The 27,426-nt window shown below is 39.1% G+C and overlaps 1 protein-coding gene across 2 annotated transcripts; it reads right to left on the reverse strand.

Moving 5' to 3' along the window:
- Nucleotides 1-27,426, reverse strand: LOC101327466 (uncharacterized). Of its 2 annotated transcripts, none has more exons than XM_033844920.2 (5): nt 26,970-27,426; nt 25,834-25,886; nt 12,867-12,990; nt 12,475-12,570; nt 1-7,208 (listed from the first exon to the last, which is right to left on the reverse strand). In XM_033844920.2, the coding sequence occupies exons 2-5, from the start codon at nt 25,840-25,842 to the stop codon at nt 5,773-5,775; spliced, it is 1,665 nt and encodes a 554-aa protein (XP_033700811.1). In that variant the 5' UTR covers nt 25,843-25,886; nt 26,970-27,426; the 3' UTR covers nt 1-5,772. The 2 variants fall into 2 exon arrangements, with proteins under 2 accessions (XP_033700811.1, XP_033700810.1); XM_033844919.2 differs by lacking the exon at nt 26,970-27,426 and adding an exon at nt 26,626-26,755.

Raw genomic sequence — 27,426 nt, forward strand, 5'->3', positions numbered from 1 at the left:
TTGGAAATAGATATAAATTCCTGTAGAGTTTAATGGCAAGTTTCACCAAAAATGAAAAAAATTAAAAAAAATAAGGCATTAACTACATTTTAAATATCTATGTTGTCAGGCAAGGAATCCAACTGATAGGAATCTACCCACTTCCAGAAATTAAAAAAGCAACATGAAACAATACATGTGCAGTAAATTGTACAATCATTTGTAAAAATAAGAAACCTGAAATTTCATTGGTAGAATAGGGTTTGTCTTTATTATGTAATCATTTAAAATTTTTTAAATTTTATATTGGAGTACAGTTGATTAACAATGTGTCAGTTTCAGGTGTACAGCAAAGTGATTCAGTTGTACATATACATATCCATTCTTTTTCATTTTCCCATAAAGGTTATTACAGAATATTGAGTATAGTTCTTTGTGCTATACAGTGGGTCCTTGCTGTTTATTTTATATAATGTGTATATGTTAATCCCAAACTCCTGATTTATCCCCCCCATTTCCCCTTTGGTAACTATAAGTTTGTTTTTGAAGTCTGAGTCTATTTCTGTTTTGTAAATAAGTTCATTTGTATCATGTTTTTTTATATTCCACATAGGTGATATCATATATTTATCTTTCTCTGACTTCACTTAGTATGATCTCATTCATGTTGCTGCAAATGGCATAATTTCATTCTTTTTTTTTTTTTGCGGTACACGGGCCTCTCACTGCTGTGGCCTCTCCCGTTGCGGAGCACAGGCTCCAGACGCGCAGGCTCAGCGGCCATGGTTCACGGGCCCAGCCGCTCCGCGGCATGTGGGATCTTCCCAGACTGGGTCACGAACCCATGTCCCCTGCATCGGCAGGCGGACTCTCAACCACTGCGCCACCAGGGAAGCCCAATTTCATTCTTTTCTATGGCTGAGTATTATCCCATTGTATAAATATACCACATCTTTTTCCTCCATTCCTCTGTTGATGGACATTTAGGTTGTTTCCATGTCCTGGCTATTATAAGTAGCGCTGCAATGAACACTGGGGTGCATGTAATTTTCCAAATTATGGTTTTCTCCAGATACATGCCCAGGAGTGGGCTTGATGGATCATATGGTAGTTTTATTTTTAGGTGTTTTTTGTTTGTTTGTTTTTTGTGGTACGCGGGGTCTCACTGCTGTGACCTCTCCCCTTGCAGAGCACAGGCTCCGGACGCGCAGGCCCAGCGGCCATGGCTCACGGGCCCAGCCGCTCCGCGGCATGTGGGATCCTCCCGGACTGGGGCACGAACCCATGTCCCCTGCATCGGCAGGTGGACTCTCAACCACTGCGCCACTAGGGAAGCCCCTATTTTTAGTTTTTTAAGGAACCTCCATACTGTTCTCCACCATGGTTGTACCAATTTACATTCCCACCAACAGCGTAGGAGGGTTCCCTTTTCTCCACACCCTTTCCAGCACTGTTTGTAGACTTTCTGATGATGGCCATTCTGAATGGTGTGAGATGGTACTTGTGGTTTTGATTTGCATTTCTCTAATAATTAGCGATGTTGGGCATTTTTTAATGTGCTTTTTCTATGTAATCATTTAAAGCTAACTAGTTACATCTGTAGGTTTTGATTGGAAGGAAATCCACTGGTATGTTATCAAGTGAGAAAAGGAGGCTATACTTCAATGTGTCAGCACAATCCCAGTCAAACTACACCACTCCCAGCCATAACCTCCATTACGAAAATAAAGCTCCAATGTGGGTATGAGAGGGTATGGAGAAAAGGATGAAAGGCTTTTGATGTTGGCACTTCAGAAAATAGGTACAGATAGCTCTTTTTTCTGTGTTGTTTAAACCTTTGCAGTATATCTCATTTTTGGCAAAACATGTTACATAAATTTGGACTAGAACTCTCAAATCTTGAAAATAGAAATATGTATACATGGGCAAAAAATCAGAATCATTTCTTTTTAAAATTTATTGAAGTATAGTTCAATTACAATGTTGTGTTAATTAATGCTGTAAAGTGACTCAGTTATATATATATTTTTTCATATTCTTTTCCATTATGGTTTATCACAGGATATTGAATATAATTCCCTGTGCTATACAGTAGGACCTTGTTGTTATCCATTCTATATATACCAGTTTGCATCTGCTAATCCCGAACTTCCAATCCAACCCTCTCCCAACCCCCTCCCCCTTGGCAACCTCCAGTCTACAGAGAATCATTTCTTGACATTCATTATAACATTTATTATAACTCAAAAAGTTAGAAATTGTAGAGAAAGTATAGATAAAATTTAGTAATCATTTCCCTCTTTAAAAAAAATGCTCAAATTTTTGTTATAAATTGTCCTCCAATGGGTTGATTGATATTTAGCTATGACCGATTTAATCTGTCACATAATACATGTTTACATTAAACGTAGTACGTAATATTTTTCTAAAGTGTGGGGCAAAGGTGGAATACACTGGATGGTGATTATTCCAAATACTGTGACTGACTACACCCCATGAGGTGTGATTAAGAGGGCAATGCAGTGACCTCACAGCAGTTGAATATGCATATGCCGCTAACAGTTTACTACTTTCAGTGGATAAGTTGTTTTAGTGTCTAGTTTTCAACGTGCAAACACTACATTTATACATCACATTTTTTACAATCTGACAGATCAGGTCATGAACCATTTTATTCTAGACAAAACAACCCCTCTGTTTTCTTTTAATAGGCTGCTAGATTTGACTTGCTATTTTAATTGGAATACTCATATACCATTGAGTACAATGGATTATTTTTATAGCTGATTTGAGCTGGATGCTGGCCTTTTCCAAATTTGGTATAGGGGTTGTGTTAGCCTCATAGCTGATACTCTTTATATCTTAAAGACTTAGATTTTATCTACTCTAGTACTAGAGGAATTATATGGTGTAGCTCTTTAATTAGTTTTTTCTTGGTTCTTACTATATTCAGGAAACTACTACTTTTCCTGGATTTCAGACATACTAAAAAAAACTGCATAGAAACATATACTGTGAGACGCTAAATGCAAACAGACATTTCCTACATCTTAACAAATCAAAGTTGTATATATATACACACACATATACGTTTAAGAAAATAATGCTTTTTCTATAATTTCACATACACTATAAAAAGCTGAATATAAACATTTTCTCATGTTACTAAAGTGGAATAAACGTGTATGTATAGGAAAATATTTTTTTCTAGGACTCAGATATATAAAGTTGAATATAAACTTATAACTTATAGGCACAGAATTTCTTAGTTCACACCCGTCCGGGCACAGGGCAGTTCTGAATTGTTTCATCATCTCATTAATGTCAAAGACACAAGTTATTCCTGTGCCAATCTCAGTTTCTCACCTCCCCTGGTTGTAAAATGGCCATAATTCCAGGTATCACACAGACATAGAGACATGCATCCTGTATATAGGAAGACCATTTCCTCCTATTTTGTTAGTAAACAATATTTAACTGAAGCTCACCTGCAGACTTTTTGCTTAGATCTTCTATGGCCGGGACTGTTACCCACATGCCCAGCTGCAAAGCAATTAGGAGGGCAAGCATCTGGCATTTAGACTTAGGTGGGCAGCAGGCAATCCTGGCAAAGGGAGAATGGTTAATACCAATGGACAGGCAACCAACAGTGTCAGCCAAACAATATTGGCTTATTTCTTCATCTCCTTCATTTCTGTAGTTACATATCCTTTCTCACTTATGATGCTTGAGTTTTTTCTTTCTAGGGTGCAATCTTTTTCACTTCAAAAAGCTTAAGGTGTTTTTTGGGGCTTTGCACTTATTTTGTTAGAGCACCTCAACATACTAGAGTTGGATGCTTATTCATTCACTCTCTCATTCCTCTGATCAACAGATGTTTAATGGGAACCTACCAGGAATAGGCAGTGCACTAAGTATAAGGAAGTGAGAATGAACCCTCGCTTTGAATTTTCCCTGTTTTCTACATATACTGAAAGAAGTTAAATTCCCTCAGTAAAGCTTTGGTTGCATCCTACAAATTTTAACATGAAGTTGTCTCTTTGTCATTCATTTGAATGACAATCTGCCTAATGATAATTTGCTTTGATTTCCTTTTCTAAAAAAAAAAAATTATTTATTTTTATTTTTGGCTGCGTTGGGTCTTTGTTGCTGTGCGCGGGCTAAGCGGTGAGTGGGGGCTACTCTTCGTTGCAGTGCCCGGGCTTCTCATTGGGTGGCTTCTCTTGTTGAAGAGCATGGGCTCTAGGTGCTCTCGGGCTCAGTATTTGTGGCTCGCGGGCTCTAGAGTGCAGGCTCAGTAGTTGTGGCGCACGGGCTTAGTTGCTCAGTGGTTTGTGGGATCTTCCCAGAGCAGGGCAGGAACCCGTGTCCCTTGCATTGGCAGGTGGATTCTTAACCACTGAGCCATGAGGGAAGCCCTGCCTTGATTTCCTTTTTAATGTAAAAATTATTTATACAAGTATTTTAAATTTCCTTGTGGAGAAATGGATTTTGGCTGAGGCTTTATTTTCTAATTCACTAAAAGGGAGGCCAGAGATCATGGCATATGTCTCTTGTTTTTTAGAAGGTCTTAAAAAAAATTATCTAAGTCTTCCCTCTGACCTCACAGCACCCCACTTTTATTCTACTGGGCTTCTTTACATTATGAACCCCCTAATGGGGAAAAGGGCAACCTATGAAAAGCTTGTTTTAAAATTTTTCTCCAGAAGGAAATATCTAACATTCTATGAAGAAAGATGATGTAAGATCTTCATATAGTCACTGCACACATAAGGCCTTCCTCTCATATGATCTCTAATACACAATTAGGAAAACAAAATTAAGAATAAAGCCCCTCTAGGGCTTCCCTGGTGGCGCAGTGGTTGAGAGTCCACCTGCCAATGCAGGGGACACGGGTTCGTGCCCCGGTCCGGGAAGATCCCACATGCCGCGGAGCGGCTGCGCCCGTGAGCCATGGCTGCTGAGCCTGCGTGTCTGGAGCCTGTGCTCCGCAACGGGAGAGGCCACAACAGTGAGAGGTCCACGTACCTCAAAAAAAAAAAAAAAAGAATAAAGCCCCTCTTATTTAACACACTTTCAATATGAACCAGACACTATTCTAAGGGATACAATGTACGCAATGCTACTAAGAAATATGGTTCTAATATTACTAATTGATAAATGAGAGAATTTGGTTAAGTCATTAGCCCTATAAGAAATGAGTAATAATGGTGAAGCCAAGTAAACACTAAATATTGGTTAAATCCTTTCCCACTCTGATTCAGTTCAGAGCTTGCAAACATTTAACAAGAGTTGAATGGAATGGAAGAATCTGCTGCATTTTTAACAATGTAGCCTTCCTCTAGTATGAATTATCAGATGAATAATTAGTTAGCTAAAGCAAATTGGTGCTCCATATAAATATTTATAATATGACTTCTGATTTCCCATAAGGGCTAATTGACCCTTGATGTTGAGAAAAGTTAGAATGATTAATGTCTCTAACACTGCTTTCCTAATAAGCCTTTCCACTTTCTTTATATTCATGGAGTTTTTCACTTTTTCACCAATTGATTAATGTCTAATAAATTCTGAAACACAAATACACCCCTCGCAATTCATAACATTTATAAGGTTTTAAATCAGTAACAAATATCAATTCTGGACTCCCTCACATCCACAGTATGAACTCTGATATTAAGTTGTTATCCTTAAATGCTTTCCCATATTCCTTACAATTAGAGGGGGTTTTGTTTGTGTTTTACTAGTATGAATTTCCAGGTGTCAATTAAATTCCAAGCTTCCCACATGCCTTCATTCACTCCTCTGTCCTGTATGAATTCTTTGATGTTGACTAAGGTGTGAGCCACGAATAAAGGCTTTCCCACATTCCTTACATTCATAGGGTTTCTCACCAGTATGAATCTTCTGGTGTCGACTAAGTTCTGAGCCACGACCAAAGGCCTTCCCACATTCTTTACACTCATAGGGTTTTTCACCACTATGACTCCTCTTGTGATGAGTAAGTTCTGACCTTCGAATAAAAGCCTTCCCACATTCCTTACATTTATGGGGTCTCTCACCAGTGTGAACTTTTTGATGTCGGATAAGTTCTGTGCTACAAGTAAAGGCCATTTCACATTCCCGACATTTATAAGGTTTCTCACCCGTGTGAGCTCTCTGATGTCTGGTAAGTTCTGAGCCACGACGAAAAGACTTCCCACATTGCTTACATTTATATGGTTTCTCACCAGTATGAACACTCTGATGTCGGACAAGATGTGAATCAGAGATAAAAGCTTTCCCACATTCCTTACATTTATGAGGTTTCTCACCAGTATGAATTCTTTGATGTAGATTCAGTTGTGAGGCACAACTATAGACCTTCCCACATTCCTTACATTCATAGCGTCTTTCACCAGTATGAATTATCTGATGAAGACTAAGTTGTGTGTCATAACGAAAAGCTTTCCCACATTCCTTACACTTATAGGGTTTCTCACCAGTATGGATTCTCTGATGTCGAATAAGGTGTGAGGGACGGGTAAAGGCTTTCCCACACTCCTTACATTCATAGTATTTCTCATCAGTATGAATTCTCTGATGTAAATTAAGTTGTGAGGTAGATGGAAATGGCTTTCCACACTCTGTACACTTATAGGGTTTCTCATCTATATGAATCCTTTGATGTTTACTAAGTTGCGAGTTAGAATGAAAGGCTTTCCCACATTCCTTACATTTATGAGGTTTCTCGGCAGTATTAATGCTCTGAGATTTAGTAATCTGAGCATCACGAATAAAGGCACATTTCTTATTTTCATCACTTTTTTTGCTTTCATGAATTCTCTGATGCTTAATCAAGTCTGACCTACTATTAAAGGCTTTCCCACATTCTCCACATTTAGATTCTTTTTCCTTATTATGACTTCCTTCATGTTGACTATGGTGTGATTGGTACCTGAAAGTCTTACATTCCTTGGATTCACAGGATTTTGCTCCAGTGTGAGTTGTCTGAGGTGTTCTACGATCTGTGCGCTGAATGGAAGTGGATCTTTTTTCAGAGGTTATTGTGGCTTGTCTGAAACGTCCTTCCTGTAGCCTCTCCAAGTGGCATCTGATTTCTCTGTTACTTCTGACCCTAGTGTACTCAAGGGTAGAGTTTGTAAGTCTTTTTGTTATCTCTGGTTGAAATGACTGAACTTCATAACTGTCCTCCTTTAGCATCTTGGTTTCTCTTCTAGACTCCCAATCTGTAAGGTAACAAAGAAAATAGTGGGTATTTTCATGTTGCAGGAGAAAGGAAAGTTCTAAGGTAGAAATGACAAACTAAAAATAGTGAATAATGTAAACTCTTAACACTGCATTGCAACTTGAAAAAAGGGTTGGGGGGAATAAGAACAGAGAAAATGAGGGGAGCTTGTGAAGGAGGTGATTCTTCGCCTCTGGTAAGAATCAGAATCAGCTGGGGAACCTGTTAAAAATATAATGTCCAGGACCCAACCAACTAAATGAGAATCTAAAGGAGTAGGACATTATCTAACAGCAAATCTTCTCATCTCTAGCCTCAAATATATCCAGGTTTTGACTACTTCTACTAGTATCTCTAGTGGCGATCATGTTGTCCAAAGCCATCTCTCATCAAGATTAACAAAACACTATCCTGGAGTATCTCCCTACTTCCTCCTTATATTCCACACCCAACACAGTGGCTGTACTGTTCTTCTTAAAATAAGCTAGATCATGCCATTCTTCTGCTCAAAATTCTCCACTGTATTTCCCTCTCATGCAGAGTAAAAGTCAAAATCCTCCTGTGATCTACAGGGCCTTCCCTGAACTTGTCCTGCACTACCTCATTCTAACCTCACTGGCTATCTCCTCCCCTCAGCTGACTCTGTTCCAGCTCCCTGACCAACTGGATGGTCAAACTTGCCAAGCACACCTCTCCTTCAGAATCTCTGCCTGCAAATATCTTCCCTTAGATATCAATACGGCTCATTCAATTACTTCATTCTGACCTCTATGCAAACGCTGACTTAAGAGACCACTATTTTTTTTTTTTTTTTTTTGGCCATGCCCCACGGCATCTCAGTTCCCCAACCAGGGATTGAACCTGGGCCCTGGCAATGAAAGCACCGAGTCCTAACCACTGGGCCACCTGGGGATTCCCCAAGAGACCACACTTTACAAAACAGGACGCTCATCCCTCTACTTACTGCATTTTTCTGCAGTACACATGTCATTTAATCTATTTCTCCAACATTATTATGAAAACTTTCAAACATAAAGAAAGATGAAAAGAATCAAACAGGGAACCCCCATATTCCCACTAGCTAGATTCTACAATAAACATTTGGCTCTATTTGTGTTTTCACACATCTATCTACCCCTCCATCCATCAATCCATCTTGCAGACATTAGTATACTTCACCTCTAAACTCAACAGATTATATTTTAACTTGTTTATTTCTGTATTGTCTGCTCACCCTTCACTGTACCTATACAGAGTAAATACTCAATGACTGGTGAGTGAATGGCCATTCGTTTTTATTTTTTTAATCTCCCTCACTGATTGAGGCAACTCAAAGTGTGGCACTCAATGTTTAAATACAGTGCCTTTCCCAGTGCACTTCAAAAAAAATACAAAATTCCCTACCAGACCTGCAAAATTCTGTAGTATCTGGTCCCTGCTTCCCTATTCACCTTCATTTTGAGGTGCTCTCACCTTGACTCACCATGAGCTCACTATACTGGCATCCATTTGACTCCCATATCATGCCAATTACTTTCTCATCTTAGACCCTTTCAGGAAATGTTTCATATTCCATGAATGTTTTGTGTTCCAGGATCTCTCCATGGCCAGTTTCTCTCATTCTAAATATCTTAATTTTCTGTCATGTATCCTGTTCTTTGCTCTCGATCTTTTTCTCAGTTCTGGAATTACATATTTGTTCATCAGTTTATCTACTGGTATAATTTCTCCCTAAGTGGCCTAGAACTAACATAATACTTATTGTATGCTCCGTGATATAAGCAACCCCAGCATACAGTTTAATTAATGTTAAATAAACTAATCAGTAGATTAAGCGTATTTAAATGGAAATAAAGAGAAATAAACTAAAGATAATGAGATTAGGAGAGTGACTTGAGATTCACTTATCACTCCATGCTTCTAATTGTTTAACAGGTGATAGAGGTGTCTTCCTGCTCCTGATTCCTGCCCAGCTTCAAAATGCTCTCCCTACATCACTTCTGATGCATATGGCAGTTAACAGAGAAGCAAGCCTGGGCCATTAGAGCAAATCTGTTCATGTGCCTACACCAGTGTCCTAGAATATTGACAGTTTTACACAACAATAAAAATCTATGTAATCCTACTCAATAACAGCCTAATCAAAAAATAGGCAGAAGACCTAAATAGATCATACAGATGGCCAACAAGTACATGAAAAGATGTTCAACACTGTTAATTATTAGAGAAATGCAAATCAAAACTACAATGAGGTACCACCTCATCCTGGTCAGAATGGCCATCATCAAAAAGGCCATCATCTCCTGGGCATATATCTGGAGAAAACAATACTTTGAAAAGATACATGCACCCCAATGTTCACTGCAGCACTATTTACAATAGCCAAGACATGGAAGCAACCTAAATGTCCATTGACAGAGGAATGGGTAAAGAAGTTGTGGTACATATACAATGGACTACTACTCAGCCATAAAAAAAGAATGAAATAATGTCCATCCATGTTGTTGCAGCAACATGGATGGGCCTAGACATTATCATACTAAATGAAGTAAGTCAGAAAGAGAAAGATATATATCATATGTATCACTTATATGTGGAATCTAAAATATGACACAAATGAACTTATATATGAAACAGACTCACAGACATAGAGAACAGACTTGTGGCTGCCAAAGGGGGTGGGTGTGGGAAGGGATGGATTGGGAGTTTGGGATTAGCAGATGCAAACTTATTATACAGAGAATGGATAAACAACAAGGTCCTATTGTACAGCACAGGGAACTATATTCAATATCCTGTGATAAACCATAATGGAAAGAATATGAAAAAGAATATGTATGTATATGTATAACTGAATCACTCTGCTGTACAGTAGAAATTAACACATTGTAAATCAACTATACTTCAATTAAAAAAGTGAGCTTCAATAACTACTATTATCAGATAAAACAGACTTTAAGACAAAAATTATAACTAGAGACAAAGGAAATTTTATAATTGACCATTTTATAATGACAATTTTATAATTTTATAATTACTATATAATGATAAGAAGGTCAATCCATCAGGAAATTATGTATCAGTTATAAGTATATATGCACCTAATAATAGAGCCCGAAAATACATGGAGGCAAAAACCTACAGAATTAAAGGGAAAAAGTGGCAATTCAACAAATTGAAGACTTTAATGCTCTATTTTCAATAATAGATAGGTCGACTTGCCAGATCAACAAGGAAACAGAAAACAACATACTCTTAAAAAACCAATGAAACAAAGAAGAAATTACAAGAGAAATTAGAAAATACTTTTCAGTATGAATGAAATGAAAACTCAACATACCAAAACTCATGGGATATGGTTAAAACAGGTCTTAAAGGGAAATGTACAGCTTAAATTGCCTATATTAAAACCACAAAAGATCTCAAATCCATAATCTATCTTATACACCTAAGGAACTAGAAAAAGAAGAGCAAACTAAACCCAAAGATACCAGAAGGAAGGAAATAAAGAGAGAAGATAAATAAAATAGAAAAAAAATAGAGAAAATCAACATAACTATAAGTTGGTTCTTTGAAAACAACAAACTGACAAACTTTAGCTAGAATGACCAAGGAAAAAAGAAGATTCATAATAATACCAGGAATGAAAGTGGGGATATTACTACCAACATTACAGAAATTAAAAGAATTTCTAAGGAATACTATGAACAACTATATGTAACGAATTAGATCACTTAGATGAAATGGACAAATTCCTAGAAAGACAACTACCAAAACTAACTCAAGAGGAAAGAGAACATATGAATAGGCCTACAAAGAGATTGAACAGTAATTTAAAAATCTTCCCAGCCCGTGCGCCTAGAGCCCATGCTCCGCAACGGGAGAGGCCACCGCAGGGAGAAGCCAGCACACCCCAGAGAGGGGTGGCCCCTGCTGGCCACAACTAGAGGGGGCCTGCGCATAGCAACGAAGACCCAACACAGCCAAAAAAATAAATAAAATAAAAAATAATAAAAAAACCTTCCCACAAAGAAAAACCCAGGACCAGATGGCTTCACTGCTGAATTCTACTAAACACTTAAAGAAAACGTAATACAAATCGTTCACAAACACTTCAAATACAAATCCCTCACAAACACTTCAAAAAAACAGAAGAGGAGGGAATACTTTCCAATGAATTCTCAGGCCACTACTACCCTGATATCAAAACCAGAAAAAGGCATCACAAGAAAACTATAGATCAATATCCCTTACTTAATATAGACACAAAAATCCTCAACAAATAAAACCAAACTAAATCCACCAACAAATAGAAAGGGTAATAAATCATGACCAAGTGTGATTTACCTGGGCAATGCAAAGTTGGTTTAATACCCAAAAATGTATCAATGCAATATACCATATTAATAGAACAAAGGATACAGACCACATATCTCAATATTTGTAGAAAAAGCAGTTAACAAAAGTATTCTAAAACCCTTTCATGATAAACACATTTGACAAACTAGGAAAAGTGAAGCATTATTCATAGTAGCCTAAAAGTGGAAAACCATCCAAATGTCCATCATTTGATGAATGGATAAACAAAATGTGCTATAGTCACAACATGGAATACTATTTGGCAATATAAAGAAATGAAGTAGTAGTATATGCTACAGCATGTATGAACCTTGAAAACAAACATTCTGCTAATTGTAAAAGCCAGTCACAAAGACTACGTACTGTGCGATTTCATTAATATGAAATGTCTAGAACGGCCAGCTCTATAGACAGAAAGCAGATTAGTCGTTGCGTAGGGCTGGGTGTGGGTAGTGACCACTAATGGGTATGGGATTTCATTTTGGGGTAAAGGAAAATGTTTTAAAATTAGATGGTTGTCATGGTTGCAAAACTCTGAATATACTAAAAGCCACTGAACTGTATCTTTAAATGAATGAATTCTATGATATGCCAATTATATCTCAACAGAGCTACTTTTAAGTCAGGACAAAACTGGACCCAAAGTGCAGGGTAAATGGTTGTCTCGTGGGAAAGAGGAAGGCACTTCCTTCCTGAAATCAGAAGGAATAAGAGCAAGGGTAGCATGAAAGTGGTAAGTGGAATGAAAATTTGGGGCCTCATGCTGAAACATCCTTACTTTCTTCTCCAGATCTCAGGCTTTCCAGGGAGCTTTCCTACCAACATCTCAGAAGTGCTGCCTGCCTTGTCACAGGCCAGGTGGGTGACCACCTGCCATGGCCTTTCCCATATGAGTAACCATTACTCACCTGGGCACCATTCTTTTGTCTCCTTGCTGTTAACCATCCAAGGTTCCTTCCCCTGCTCCAATAAGGAGATCACATCTGGCTTAGAATCAGAAAATCCTGTTCAAGAAAGAAAAAAAGGACCAAGTTATGTTGTGAGTGTCCCAGAATTAAAATCAGTCCATGATTATTAGGAAAGAGGAGTAAGTAAATTAAGGGTCAGAGGAAAGGATGAAGAAGATAAAGTCTGATGGAGCAGCCAATTTCTAACTTCACAAGGCACAAAAAGCGTTCTTTGGTAAGCAAGAATCATTAATTCAGTCAAGCACTTGGGAGGCACTCACAAGAAATTTATAACAATAAACATAAAAATTCCAGAAGGCCAATTCTGAATTCTGGAGGGCAGGTAAACTTACCCAGTGAGATCAGGATATTATAATTCTCCAACATCACATCTCGGTACAAATCCTTTTGAGCAGAGTGCAAGCACTCCCACTCCTTTTGAGTGAAGTAAATGGCCACATCTTTGAATTTCAAGTCCTGAAACCACAGATAAAAACACACAGAAATTAACGGGCAAAATCTTTACAATAAAATAAAAGAAATTTTGAAAAAGCAATTCAATAGGGGAACGCCGTTGGGAAAACAGGATGTGCTGGACCTTTCAACATGAGTAAGTCAACAGCTCAATATCAAAAACAAACAACCCAATCCAAAAATGGGCCGAAGACCTAAATAGACATTTCTCCAAAGAAGACATACAGCTGGCCAAAAGGTACATGAAAAGATGCTCAACATCGCTAATTATTAGAAAAATGCAAATCAAAACTACAATGAGGGATCACCTCACACCGGTCACAATGGCCATCATCAAAAAGTCTACAAAGAGGGCTTCCCTGGTAGCGCAGTGGTTGAGAGTCCGCCTGCTGATGCAGGGGAAACAGGTTCGTGGTCCGGTCCGGGAAGATCCCACATGCCGTGGAGTGGCTAGGCCCGTGAGCGATGGCCGCTGAGCCTGCACGTCCGGAGCCTGTGTTCCGCAACGGGAGAGGCCACAACAGTGAGAGGCCCGTGTACCGGAAAAAAAAAAAAGTCTACAAAGAATAAATGCTGGATAGGGTGTGGAGAAAAGGGAACCCTCCTACACTGTTGGTGGGAATGTAAATTGATACAGCCACTATGGAAAACAGCATGGAGGTTCCTTAAAAAACTAAAAACAGAGCTACCATATGATCCTGCAAGCCCCTCCTGGGCATATATCCAGAGACAACCATAATTCGAAAAGATACATGCACCCCAGTGTTCACTGCAGCACTACTGACAATAGCCAAGACATGGAAGCAACCTAAATGTCCATCTACAGATAAATGGATAAAAATGATATGGTACATTTATACAATGGAATATTACGCAGCCATAAAAAAGGAATGAAATAATGCCATTTGTAGCAACATGGATGGACCTAGAGATTATCATACTAAGTGAAGTAAGCCAGACAGAGAAAGACAAATATCATATGATACTGCTTATATGTGGAATCTAAAAAAAAAGGATACAGGCTTCCCTGGTGGCGCAGTGGTTAAGAATCCACCTGCCAATGCAGGGGACATGGGTTCAAACCCTGGGCTAGGAAGATCCCACATGCCGTGGAGCAACTAAGCCCGTGCGCTACAACTACTGAGCCTGCACTCTAGAGCCTGCGAGCCACAACTACTGAGCCCACATGCTGCAACTACTGAAGCCTGCACGCCTAGAACCCATGCTCTGCAACAAGAGAAGCCACCACAATGAGAAGCCCACGCACTGCAACAAAGAGTAGCCCCCGCTCGCCGCAAGTAGAAAAAGCCCGCACGCAGCACGAAAGACCCAACACAGCCAAAAATAAAATAAATTTATAAAAATAAATAAATAGATTTTTTAAAAGATACAAATGAACTTATATACAAAACAGAAATAGACCCACAGATATAGAATACAAACTTATGGTTACCAAAGGGGAAAGGTGGGTGGGGGAGAGATAAATTAGGAGTTTGGGATTAACATATATACACTACGCTTTATAAAATAGATAATCAATAAGTACCTACTGTATAGAACAGAGAACTATACTCAATATTTTATAATAACCTATAAGGGAAAAGTATCTGAAAAAAATATATGTATAACTGAATCACTTTGCTGTACACCTGAAACTAACACAACATTGTATCAATAAATTGATTATACTTCTATTAGGGAAAAAAAAGAAAGAAAACATGGATAGGTCAGTGTGGAAACAAGGATGATCACAGCACACGTTCTTGGTGCACACATCATTTTTTTTTTTAAATTGAAATACAGTTGATGTACAAATTATATGTTTCACGTATATAACAGTGATCCACAATTTTTAAAAGTTATATTCCATTTATAGTTATTATAAAATATTAGTTACATTCCTTGTGTTGTACAAATCATTCTTAAACATGCTTGCTACTACAGATATAACCTCTCGGCATTATCCTCTTCCATTGTTTATTCCCAGGCCTGGGTGGATAGAGTCCAGATAATTGGTGTCTTCCAATTAAATGAAGCTGTACGTACATGTACATAGCACATGCTATGTTCAGCACATAACACTGTGACCATCTCCTTCCATTCTCTCATTTTAAAAATTTGTTTAGAAGTCTGAAGAATTCAGGAATTTCCTGGCTGTCCAGTGGTTAGGACTCAGCGCTCTCACTGCCAAGGGCCTGGGTTCAATCTCTAATAGGGGAACTAAGATCCCACAAGCCACGCGAACAGAAAAAAAAGTCTGAAGAATTCACAGATATCTTTAAAAATCTCTCTCTCTGAACATAGGATTTGGATATAACTTATGTGATTTTATTTCTTAAAAACTCAGGCTCATATTCAATTCTAGCTGTTTTACTTGTCACTATAAATAGACATAATTTTCATTGGCTGTATGATGCCCCATCTTATGTATTCAATGTTCTTATTTTGCAGCACTAGCTTAAACAAGTTCTCTTGCGGTTACAAGAGTCGTTACTTCTCAATAATTTATGCATCTGGTTAAACTGTTCCTGTTACAATAAGTTGTCCCTAACTATACTCTCCTTGGTCCAGAACTACCAGGACTGATGAAGTAAGATCCAGACTCACATTGATGTGACCCAAGATGAGTATACACCACACAAGTTCAAAATGGACCCACGGACTCCTTGGAATATCACATAACTTCATATACTGAATCTATCATATTCCCAGTCAAAAAAAATCTCAAAGCTAAAGACACGGGCAAATACTGAGAATACAACAAATCAGTGTCAATTACCTTCTTGTTTAGCTGGAAAACCCAGGTTTGCAACATGGAATCTCACTTAATGAATCACCTCCACTTCATCAAAGCACAGCTCGAACAAGGAGGTACAAAATTTTCAGCAAGGGTTGATTCCCCCATTCCATCAGTACTCCTGGTGGAAGGATAAGCACTTATGGAATGCTAAGGGGTTTTCTGAATAAATAGCTAAACATTTGTTGGAGAACAGAGAGACACTTATGGGACAGCAGCCTTTGGTAGCATCACTCATTGGAATAGGAAGAAGTGGGGAACAAGTCCCTTGGAAAGGCTCAGGGAGGCAGGCAGTTTCAGGAAAAAGAAATCCACTGTTGAAATCTTCCAGAATAAAAAATGCTTTCAAAGGAGAGAAGAAACATCAGTTCATATAAACAATGGCTTTTAGGGTTGCAAAACCAGATCATTTATCTCCTGGGCTCATCTAAGAGAAAAGAAAGCTTAAAAAGGCAAAGGAAGAAGAAGCAAGAGCAGCCCTGAGTCACCAGACTGACCTCAGAGTTCCCAAAGGACTGAAAATGAATTTTCCTCTTTCCTCCTCTGTTCCTATCTTCCTGCTTTTGGCAACCCAGTGTGTACACACACACGCACAGAGTCTCTTTCTCTTTCTTGACTTGAAGGAGAATAACAAACCTTTGCTTTCCCTGAACCCCAGGGAATCCAACTGTCCATAATGTATTGGTTCTGCACTGCAAAGACCTGGGACCTCTAGGACCAGGCCCTCAGAGTAAGGAAAAAGTAGAAGCAGCACTCCCATTCTCAGGGGCTACAAGGAAAACTGCCTGACTTGAACTCTGGCTGCTGGTGGAAGGAAAATATTCTCCCCGGAGGAACTGTAACCACAAATTAGCCCTCACACAGGTCTCAGCTCACATTCCTATTACTAAAATGAATCTAAAAAACCTACCATCTATGAATCTACTTTAACGTGGTTCTGGTTTGGCGGTGCTCCTGGAAGAAGCAAGCCCAGATGTGTCCTAGAGGAACAACCTTCACCCAGACCTCAAGAATCCATGGGTAGAATTCCAAGGAAAATGACCAAAGAGTCAAAAATAATAAAACAACACAACACTGTGAATGAACTAAATGCCACTGAACTGTACACTTTAAAATGATTAATTGTATGCTATGTGAATTTCACCTAAATAAAAAATTAAATAAAAATGAAACATGCAAAGAGGCATAATTCCATGATCCAAGAGGCAGGAAAATCAACTGTTTCAACTTTCATTATATTTGAAAATTTCCATAATAAAATGTTGGAGGGAAAATACCACACCTGCAAAAATTTATATATTATGCAGATAACGCAGGTATATGATTTTTAAAAAGGGGGTAAGGTATTAAGAAACAAAACTCCACAAAGATAACAGGTAGATTTAAAAGAAAAAAATTTAAAACTTCTAGAATAAAAAACACAACACCTAAAATTAAATCATACAATGGCTGGAATAAATATCTCTGAAGAGAAAAATTACTGGGCTGAAATATTTAAAAAGAAATTACGCAGAATGCTATCAAAGACAATGGGGGAAAGTATAAGAGGTTAAGAAGATAAAGCAAGAAGGTTTAACAGATATCTAACTAGAGTTCTAGAAGAAAAAAGGAGAAAGGACTGAAAAAGGTAGTAATTGAAGACATAATGTCTAAGAAATTTTCACAACTGGCAAAAGAAAGCATTATTCAGAAGCCAAATGAGTCTCAAACAATAAATAAAAAGAAATCCAGGGCAATTATATAAAAACTGAAGAGCATTAAAAACAGAGACTATGTTAAAAGTAATTTGATATTAAAGACATTGTCTACAAAAGAATAACAGTCTGATTGACAGATGTCTATTCAACAGCAACAATGTAAATCAGAGATGACAGAATAAAAATTCTCTCTCACAAGGGAGGACAAAAAAAACATTTTCAAAAAGCCAAAAGAACAGAAATTCATTAATGTATGTACTTCCAACTAAAGGAAAGTGTTCCCAGATAGAGGGTTTGAGATGTAAGAATGGTGAATGGTGCCGTTCTTTAAAATGGCAAAAATGTGGATAAACTAAGCTAACATTCAATATATAAAATAATAAAAATGTTTTATGGACTAAAAAAAAACAATGAAAGAAAAATACCTGACTACAATATAAGTTGCTTGATCAGCTGGAATATCTACTTCCTTATACTATTCAGCAAGAGCATAAAGATGTTCTTTAGTTTCAGACACTGGTAAGAAAAGTATGTTAAAATGTCTAAGGTAACCAATAAATAAACAAACACAGTTCATAACTTTCAAACTCACAGAAGGGAAAAGGGAATGAGATAATAAAATACAGAAAAGGTAGAATAAAAAGCACAAACTAAGTCAACAAAGATACTTTCAATTATGTCAGTAATTACAACTACTGTATAGACTATATGCTCTCATTAAAAGATACAGTTGGTCAAAAACCAAAGCCCAGTTATATGCTGTTTATAAGAGACACATCCAAAACATAAACATCCAGAAAGACTGGAAGTAAAAGGCTAGTAGATAACGTGTACACACCTAAATAATAAATATATATAGTACATACACACAAAACAAAAAGGAACAGAATTATGACAGATAAACCCTCATCATTATGGGAGATTTAACATACCTCTCAAAATAACTGACAGATATCACAGATAAAAAGTCAGTAAAAATAGAGAACACTTAAATAATAAAACTAGTGAGCTTGATTTATTGGCCACATACAGAAAAATGCACCCAACTCAAATAATAATCATCTCAATCATATCTGGAAGATTCAGAAAAACTGACCACATTGGACTTTAAGACAAGACAGAAACATTTTTCATGAATACATACTAATAAAAAGATGTACCTTAATAGGATTGCCTATGGGGGGTGGGTGGGAAATGGAATGGAAGAGAAGTAAATAAATAATCAGAACAAGTGAACAACCTTGCCCAGACCAATAACAATGTGCCATGAAGTGAAGATTATGATTAACACTGCACTCAAAGCCTCCCCCCATCCAACCAAGGGAAGAAGAAAAAAGAAAAGAAGGGAACACTATGACATATTTTATGAGGCTAGACCAGAAGTCAGCAAACTTTTTCTATAAAGGGACAGAAAGTAAATATTTTATGTTTAAAATTTTATTTATTTATTTATTTTTGCTGCATTGGGTCTTTGATGCTGCGCACAGGCTTCTCATTGCTGTGGCTTCTCTTGTTGCGGAGCATGAGCTCTAGGCGCGCGGGCTTCAGTAGTTGTGGCTCGCGGGTTCTAGAGCACAGGATTGTGGTGGGGCTTAGCTGCTCCGCAGCGTGTGGGATCTTCCCGGACCAGGGCTCAAACCCATGGCCCCTGCATTGGCAGACAGATTCTTAACCAGTGCGCCACCAGGGAAGCCCAAGTAAATATTTTAAAGTCTGTGGGTCATTACTGTCTCTTGTAACTACTCTCACAGGGGCATGGAAGTAGCCGTAGACATTACATGAATGAATGAGTGCGGCTATGTTCCAATAAAGCCTTACTTATGGAGACTGAAATCTAAATTATACCATTTTCATATGTCATAAAATATTATTCTTCTTTTATTTTTTTTCTAACCATTTAAAAATGTAGAAAACATTCCTGGCTTACAGGCCAGGGCCACAGTTTGCTGACTCTTGGACTAGAGTAACCTTGACAACATAACTTGCATAAAGATTTTATGAAAAATGGAAATTATAGGCCAAGCTTACACATGCTACAGATGTAAAAATTCTTTTTTTTTTTTTTTTTTTGTGGTACGCGGGCCTCTCACTGTTGCGGCCTCTCCCGTTGTGGAGCACAGGCTCCGGACGCACAGGCTCAGCGGCCATGGCTCACGGGCCCAGCCGCTCCGCGGCATGTGGGATCTTCCCGGACCGGGGCACGAACCCGTGTCCCCTGCATCGGCAGGCGGACTCCCAACCACTGCACCACCAGGGAAGCCCAGATGTAAAATTCTAAATAAATTATCAGCAAACTGAATTCAGCAATATGAAAAAGAATCATAATACATCATGGCCAAGTTAGGTTTCTCCTGGTATAACATAGTATAAATGATTTTAGAAATCAATTAAAGTTACTAAGCACATTAGCAAATTAAAAGAGAAAATCCATAAGATCACCTCAAGAGATGTAGAAAGGTGTTTCAAAGAATTCAATATTCATTCGTGATTAAAAATTCAGAGCAAATTAGGAATAAAAAGTAATGTCTCTAACCTGATAAAGGACATCTTGAAAAAAACCAAAAATCCAAGAGAAAGCATCATAAATAGAAGTGAAACATCAAAGGAATCCTCTCTAAAACTGGGACTAAGAAAATGTGCCCACATTCTCACCAGTCAATACTGTTCTGGGAGATGGAGCCAGTGTGATAAGACAAGAATTAGCACCAAATAAAGACTGAAAAATGGAAAACATCAATATTTACAGATAACACAATTATTTACACACAAAAAGTGTCCTTATTCATCAATGATATGATTATCTAAGTTAGATGACCCCAAATCCAAAAGAACCTACAAGGTATTACAATAAATGAGAGTTCAGCAAGTTGGATGGATATAAAATCATTATCTAAAAATCAATTTCATGTCTGTATACAAGAAACAATGAGAAAATTAGTCTAAAAATTAATACCATTCACAAAAAACACAAAATATTAAAATACCTAGGAATAAAATTAACAAAAGGCGTGTAAGACTCCAATTAAAAACTTTAATTAGAAACCATTATACAAGACTGAAATCAGCAGAGTTATACCACATAGAGTGAGAGGAAAACTCAATACTGTAATAATGTCAACATTCTACAAAACGATCAAAGATTCAATGTTGTACGAATTAATATCCCAACTGGATCTCTATGTAACTTGATCAGCCAACTCTAAAATTTATATGGAGAATCCAAAGGCCAGAAACAGCTAAGTCACTCTTCGAGGACAAGACTATGATGGTAGAGGAAGATGACTTACCGAATATCAAATATTATTACCAAGCTGTCTTAATTAAGACAATGTGGTTTTGGTGGAGGGATAGACAAATAGGCCAGCTGGGAAAAACAAACACACCAGTGGATTAGAAAGGACAGAATAGACCAAAGCGTGTATATATATATATATATATATATATATATATATACATATATATACACACACACACACTTAATTTATGACAGAATTGCCACTGAATTACAGAGAGGAAAGGATGATTGTGGAGTAAGAAATTTGGTCTCCAAAGAGAGATTCTTGCCTTTGTCTAGCTAATAGGACAACCTCTAAACACTTGCAATTCCCCAAGTGACAGGAGTGTCTTTATTATTTATGGTGGGCCCCCAAGACCACATATGTTAGTTTATGCTAACGAAACGATGTAGGGTAGGGGCTGGCCATGCAAGAAAGACCAACCATGTAATCAGCACCTTGGGGCTTTGGGTTATGTGATAGCAGCTTGACTTCCAGGCAAGTAGGGAAGGGAGATGCTGGAGATTGCATTTAACCACGTGAAAATGATTCAATCTTGCCTATGCAATGAAGCGTCAATAAAAACTCTAGGCACTGAGCTCAGGTGAGCTTCCCTGCATGTTGTCACATATCAATAATGGGAAGGTAAACTTCAAGTTTGGAACCCTCTCAGATTCTATCCTACGCATCTTTTCCCTTGGCTAATTTTGTTGCTGTTGTTGTTCTATCTGTCCAGTAAGACTGCAAGTTTTTTTTTAATTGAAGTATAGTTAATGTACAATATTATATGTTACAGGTGTACAATATAGTGATCCCTTGGCTAATTTTAATGTATCCTTTCCCTGTGATAAATGTGACCATGAATTAATAGCTTTCAGTGAGTTCTGTGGGTCTTTCTAATAAGCTATTGAACCTGAGGGTGGTTATGAGAATTTATCGAAATGGAAGAAGCAAAATTGGACCCTTGCCATACACCATGGTAAAAATCAATCCCAAGTGAATTAAAAGCTTAAACACAAAAGGCAAAACAAAACCATTTATAGAAAACATTATGGGAAAATATCTTTACTCTTAGGAGAAAAGAGATTTCTTAAACAAGACATACATAAATTAGTAAAGGAAAACAGTGTTAAATTTGATGGCATTAAAATTGAGAATTTCTACTATCTAAAGGTTAGAAGTCAAGACAAAAAATGAGAGAAAGCATGTACAGCACATATGACTGACAATCCACAATATTTAAGGAATGCTTACAAAGCATTAAAGGGAACGAAAAACGGGAAATATAAAACTCAATAGAAAAATTAGAAAATGAGATGAAATGGTACTTCAGAGAAGAGAAAGCATGAAAGGGGGCTCAACCTCATTTAAAGCCAAGATACGCACATTTAAATTCAGAATAACCTAGCAATTCATGCCTACCAAATGGGTAAAAATTGAAGTCTGACAGTACCAAGTATTTGGTGAGGATATGAAGTAACAGGATTTATTACTGGGTATAAACACTAGAACAACTGGGCAATGTCTAGTGAGATTAAAGATGCACATACCCTATGACCCAACAATTCCATTTCCAGTTATATAACTAGAGAAATTCTTGTGCATGATACCAAGAGACAAATTCAAGGATGTTCACAGGAATAATGACTGTAATATGAAAGAAAAAATATATATTTACACAGTGGATGGCTATACAGTAGGATAAATTCACAATGTGAATGAATCTCCTGAATATACATTGAGAGACAAGTAATGAAGTTGCAGAAGATTCCAAACAGTTTGATTTTATTTATATCAAATTTTAAAATGACAATAAACACATATGATTAAAACTGTAAAGAAAAGCAAGGGAAAGAAAAACATAAAATTCAGAATAACAGTTACCTCTGAAGGGCAGAAAAGGGAATTGGATTGGGATGATTCACAGCTCACATGGGGTTTTTAACAATGCTTAATGCTCTACTTCTTAAATATGGGTGTTCACTCATTCACCACACCATAAACATTTTTTACTATTCAATATTTAATAAAAGCAGTTTTTAACGAGAGTTACAATACAGTGTGACAAGAACAGATGCAACACAGGGGAATGCAGTCACTCAGAGGCAGCAAGCATAATCAGGAAAGTGAAGTAGGCTTCACAGAACCCTGAGAAAGTGGTGGTGAGGGATAAGCGCCCCTCTTGTGCTTCTTGTGCCATGGAGGCCAGAGATAGCACTGGGCATTCTGAGAAAGACTAAAGTCAAGTCAGAGAGGGAGCAGAGCAATGAGACTGAAAACAAGTATCAGCTCGCGAGACCTTTAGAGGTTCTCACAGGTCAGGGATTTTTTTTTTTTTTTTGCCGTGCCACGTGGGTTGCGGGATCTTAGTTCCCCGAGCAGGGATTGAACCCGCGCCCTGGGCAGTGAAAGTGTGGAGTCCTAACCACTGGACCACCAGGGAATTCCCTCACGGGTCAGGGATTTTAAGCAGGATACATGAGCTCCGATTACAAGTAGAAGAAACTTCCTATGGGAAACGAGGTACAATGACTTACTTAGGTTGAGAGGTATGTGGAGAATTTCCTGTAACAAGTAGAAGATTAACTGGGGCCCTGAAAAGGAACAGAACTCCAGCAAACAAAAACAGACCAAGCAGCATTCCAAGCAGAGTGAACGTGGTAAGTTGGAGGTAGAGAGGGAGACTAATTGAATCCTGTGTGTCTGAGGAGCAGACAGTTCACTGGGGTAACTGGTGAGGGATTCTGGGCAAGGAGTAGATAGAAGCAATGCTGAAGAAGTCCAAAGGGATCAGAACAGAAAGGTCTTGGGTGACAGTCACCTCTGCCAGGACTCAACATACCATCTTTACTCACCATTTTACTCCAATACTAGGATTGGTGCTCTAGTAAATATAGAATGTGCTTTTTAGTAAATAAACAATGAATGTGAAAGAGCTAGAGCTTTATCCTGAAAGTAACAGGGATTCACTGAATAAAGGAAGTGACATAACTGGACTATTTTATTTTTGAGGAATAACCTAGAGCCAGGGAGTACGATTAAATCAACGTATCACCCACTTCCACAAAAGTCTCATCTGGCACAGAGATAGTGGAGTGAGGTCACAGGGCACGAGACCGAAAAGGAGCAGGAAAGGGACAGATGCAAAGGGATCTGCCACCGCACTGAATGTTGGGGAGATCAGGAAGTAGGAGCTGGGGACCTCCCGGTTGCTGGTGTAAGCGCACATTCAGGTAAATTTCCATTACCAGCATATTCCCCAAACCCTGTAGACTACACTATACAGAAGAAGTTTTGAGGAAGCCATGGTCTGAGAGCTAATAAATGGTGGATATTGGGTAAGACTCTACGCTTTTATGCAGTGCAGAGCCTCTTATTAATACAGTGAAAGGACAATGATCACTCTGAGGAGAGGAGGAAACAGAGGGAGAAATGGACAGTCGAAGGTTGAAGGGCAAAGGGGAGCTAGACTTTCTTCCTCACCCAAATATGCTGAGAATTGATGGGGAGACTGTAGTCCTCTTCTGAGAATCTTAGGAAGGGTCTGGCCAGAATGGAAATTGGAAGACAAATTCAATAAGTTCTCACAGGATTCAGAAAAGTCAAAGAGAAAGGAAGAAACAGATTCATCCAGAAAAGAAAGAATATTTCTTTAGTCTTTAGGGTGAAAAGAATCCTTGAAAAGCAAGTGGACAGAATTAATAAAGGAAGACCTTCACTCAGACACATCCGGGAAAAAAAAACTCCAAATCTCACATACTACAAATACCATGCCATTCTTTAAAATCAACTAGAAATTTTACAGCCAACATTCTCTAGTTATATCTCAAACCAGATACCTTAAGGATTAAATTGTTTAGACAAAAGTACTTTAGAAAAATGAGTGACTTTCTATTTTTGTAGAGAAGACCTTCTGGCATGACATAAAGAGAACATTTTTTGAAAACTCTGAATCTTAAAAACACACAGAAGATACATTAACCGTGAAAAAATATTTCTAAAACAACCTGTAAATGACAAAGAGAAAATATGCTTAACGTATAAACTGACAAATGGGCAAAAGAAATCAGTAGGCAATTTAGAAATCCCAACTGTACCATTTATTAACTGTAATTTTGGACCAAGTGACTTAACAGAATCTATTTTCTCATCTGTCAACTTAGAATAATAATATATTTCATAAAATCTGAGATGCCACTGACCGTAAAGCCACCATTACTTTATATACCACGAAAGAAAAAAATGCAATCAATGAAACTATAACTTGAAGGGAATTGACAAACCCATCCTGATTTCAGAGAAGTTAAAATGTGGGGGAAAAAAGCATCACTGAATTAATGAAAAACAGTCATAACTGACTCATTGGGTTGTTATGTGGATTCAACAAGATAACACATATCAAGAGCTTCAAACTACAAGTGGCTCAAAGTAAACACCCAATAAGTTAGTTGCTTCTATTAGTAATATGATCCCATTCTGTGAACAAAATTACATACCCACACATATGTGCAGACAAAATAATTTAAAAACATTAATAGTGATTAACCTCTAGGTGGTGGGACCATGGGCCATAAACTTTAATAACTTACTCAAATTTTGAAATTTTTGCAAAACTCCTATATAACTTTAATCGTTAGAAAGAGAGCAATTAGGTTATTTCTATTTGGAGGGGTGGATATCTAAATCTGAAAGGGGCAGGCAGGCATTCCAGGCTGTTAGAAATCTGGAAGCAAATAGGCTACTGCATGTGACTCTGGAGGGGACAACAAAGAAATTAGTGAGACTTAACTAAACTTATTCTGTTCTTCAACTTCCCTGCCAAATCACGGAGGCACATCCTGTCAAGACTGTTATAGCACTGAACAAAATCCAGGGAAATGGAAAATCCAGATCAGATAAGACAATGTATGCAAGGCAGACAGCCCAGGTTTAGGTTCCTGGCTTGTTTAGGAGGAAACCATCTCTTCCCCTTTCTCCAAATCACTACTGTAAATCTCTTGGCTAGAATCCTGAAATAGGATAGTGTCCTGAAAACAGAGAAGCCCTTTCCAAGAAGAAAATTGCAAATACAACTTACCTCCGCCATGACTTTTGATGAACAGCAGCTCTTTTCTCCTCCTCTTCTGGATTCTTAGAGAAGGAAAAAGGTAGAAAATGGTTAAGAAACTAAGAGACAGCAGTTCCTTCCTGGAGCCCAGAGGAGGCCGAGTCAGAACAAATCCCTACCCCACCCCAGGCACTGAGAGGGAGCCCAAAACCAAAGAAGCCTGCAACCCCACCACCCTCTCTCATCTTCAAAAAGAAGAGCAGGCGACCTTTGGGGCCCTGATGGGAGTCTTGGGAAAGACTCCCAGACTGTGGCCTCTTTCCTCCATAAGAACCTGACTTTGGGTATTTTCAGACCCCAGTATCGTACACTGAGCCCAGATCTGCGGCTCCAAGAAACATCCTAATTGGATTCACCTGTTAAAGAATCCCACATTCCTGTCCTTTAGGCTGGGGGCACCTGCCTGGGCCTTGGTGGCCACACGGTGAAAGAACAGAGAAGCGGAAGTAGGAGGGCGTCCCAGCCCAAAGCTCTAGAAACCCCCCGACACCACCATAAACAGCCCCAGAAGCGCCATTCACTGCGCTGGAGAGCGAGCGGCTGCAGCTGTGCCACTTCTTGGGCTGGAGAGTGCAATGGGAGCGCAGTCCCGGCCTGAGGTAGACGCCCGGAACACACCCACCCGCGCAACCCACTCAGCGCCCACCAAAAATGTACAAAGAAGGCGCCATTCCCAGCTCCAAAGGGCAGAGTCTGCGACGTGGCCACATTGGGCGCGCGCACACCGAGCCACAGGGAGTCCCGCTTTGATAGAGTACCCACCACAGCACCGCGAGGCACTGGTTGCCGAGCACCGGTCGTCTGGCGCACAAACCAACACCAGGGAGTACCTCATGGACTTTCCCCAGGCAGGAGGCCACACAGCTACGGGACCCCTGACCTCCAGACATCCCCAGCCCGCCCCCGCGCCAGCCTGAAGCCACACCCTCCCGTGATGGCGCGCGGCGCATACCTCCCACCCCCGAGTGTGGACAAGCGGCCTGGAGAGCACCACCCTCCCCGTCGTCCTTTATTTTCCAAGCGCGTGCACGCAGCTTGGACATGCCCGACAGCCACCCATATTTAAAACTCTCGAAGGACCCCAGCCCTGCCCCGAGCCTCCTCACCGTCCACTTCTCCGGGGTCCTCTCACTCCAGTCTGATTGAATCCGCCCAAAACCAGTGAGTGAGGCAACCTGGAATGCCCCGATCCTTTGCGTCCGAACTCCCGGCAACTCACACCGGCCAGCGAACTTCGGCGGGAATCCGCATACACCGCGGAGCCCTCGGGGAAATGTAGTCCAGAGAGGGAAAAAATCCAAATAGAGCCTGAACCGGCACAACAGTCTTCTCCGCCCCAAGTCGCGTCGTGTTCCAAGCTTCAATGAAGCCCAGTCCTGACCGCCCAGCCGCACGCGAACATCTTCCAAGAACCTGGGCGAACTCACAGGTCGAGGTAGCAATAGGTGGCTGCGGAGGGGTAAGAAAGGGTTGTGGCCCGTGGAGGCTTCTGGGAAATGTAGCCCACAGGCGGGGAAAGGAGGTGCTCAAGTTTCCGCTGAGAATTCATTCCCAGGTCCCGGG

This window comes from Tursiops truncatus, chromosome 19 (genome assembly GCF_011762595.2).
Source record: "Tursiops truncatus isolate mTurTru1 chromosome 19, mTurTru1.mat.Y, whole genome shotgun sequence".
Lineage (NCBI taxonomy): Eukaryota > Metazoa > Chordata > Mammalia > Artiodactyla > Delphinidae > Tursiops > Tursiops truncatus.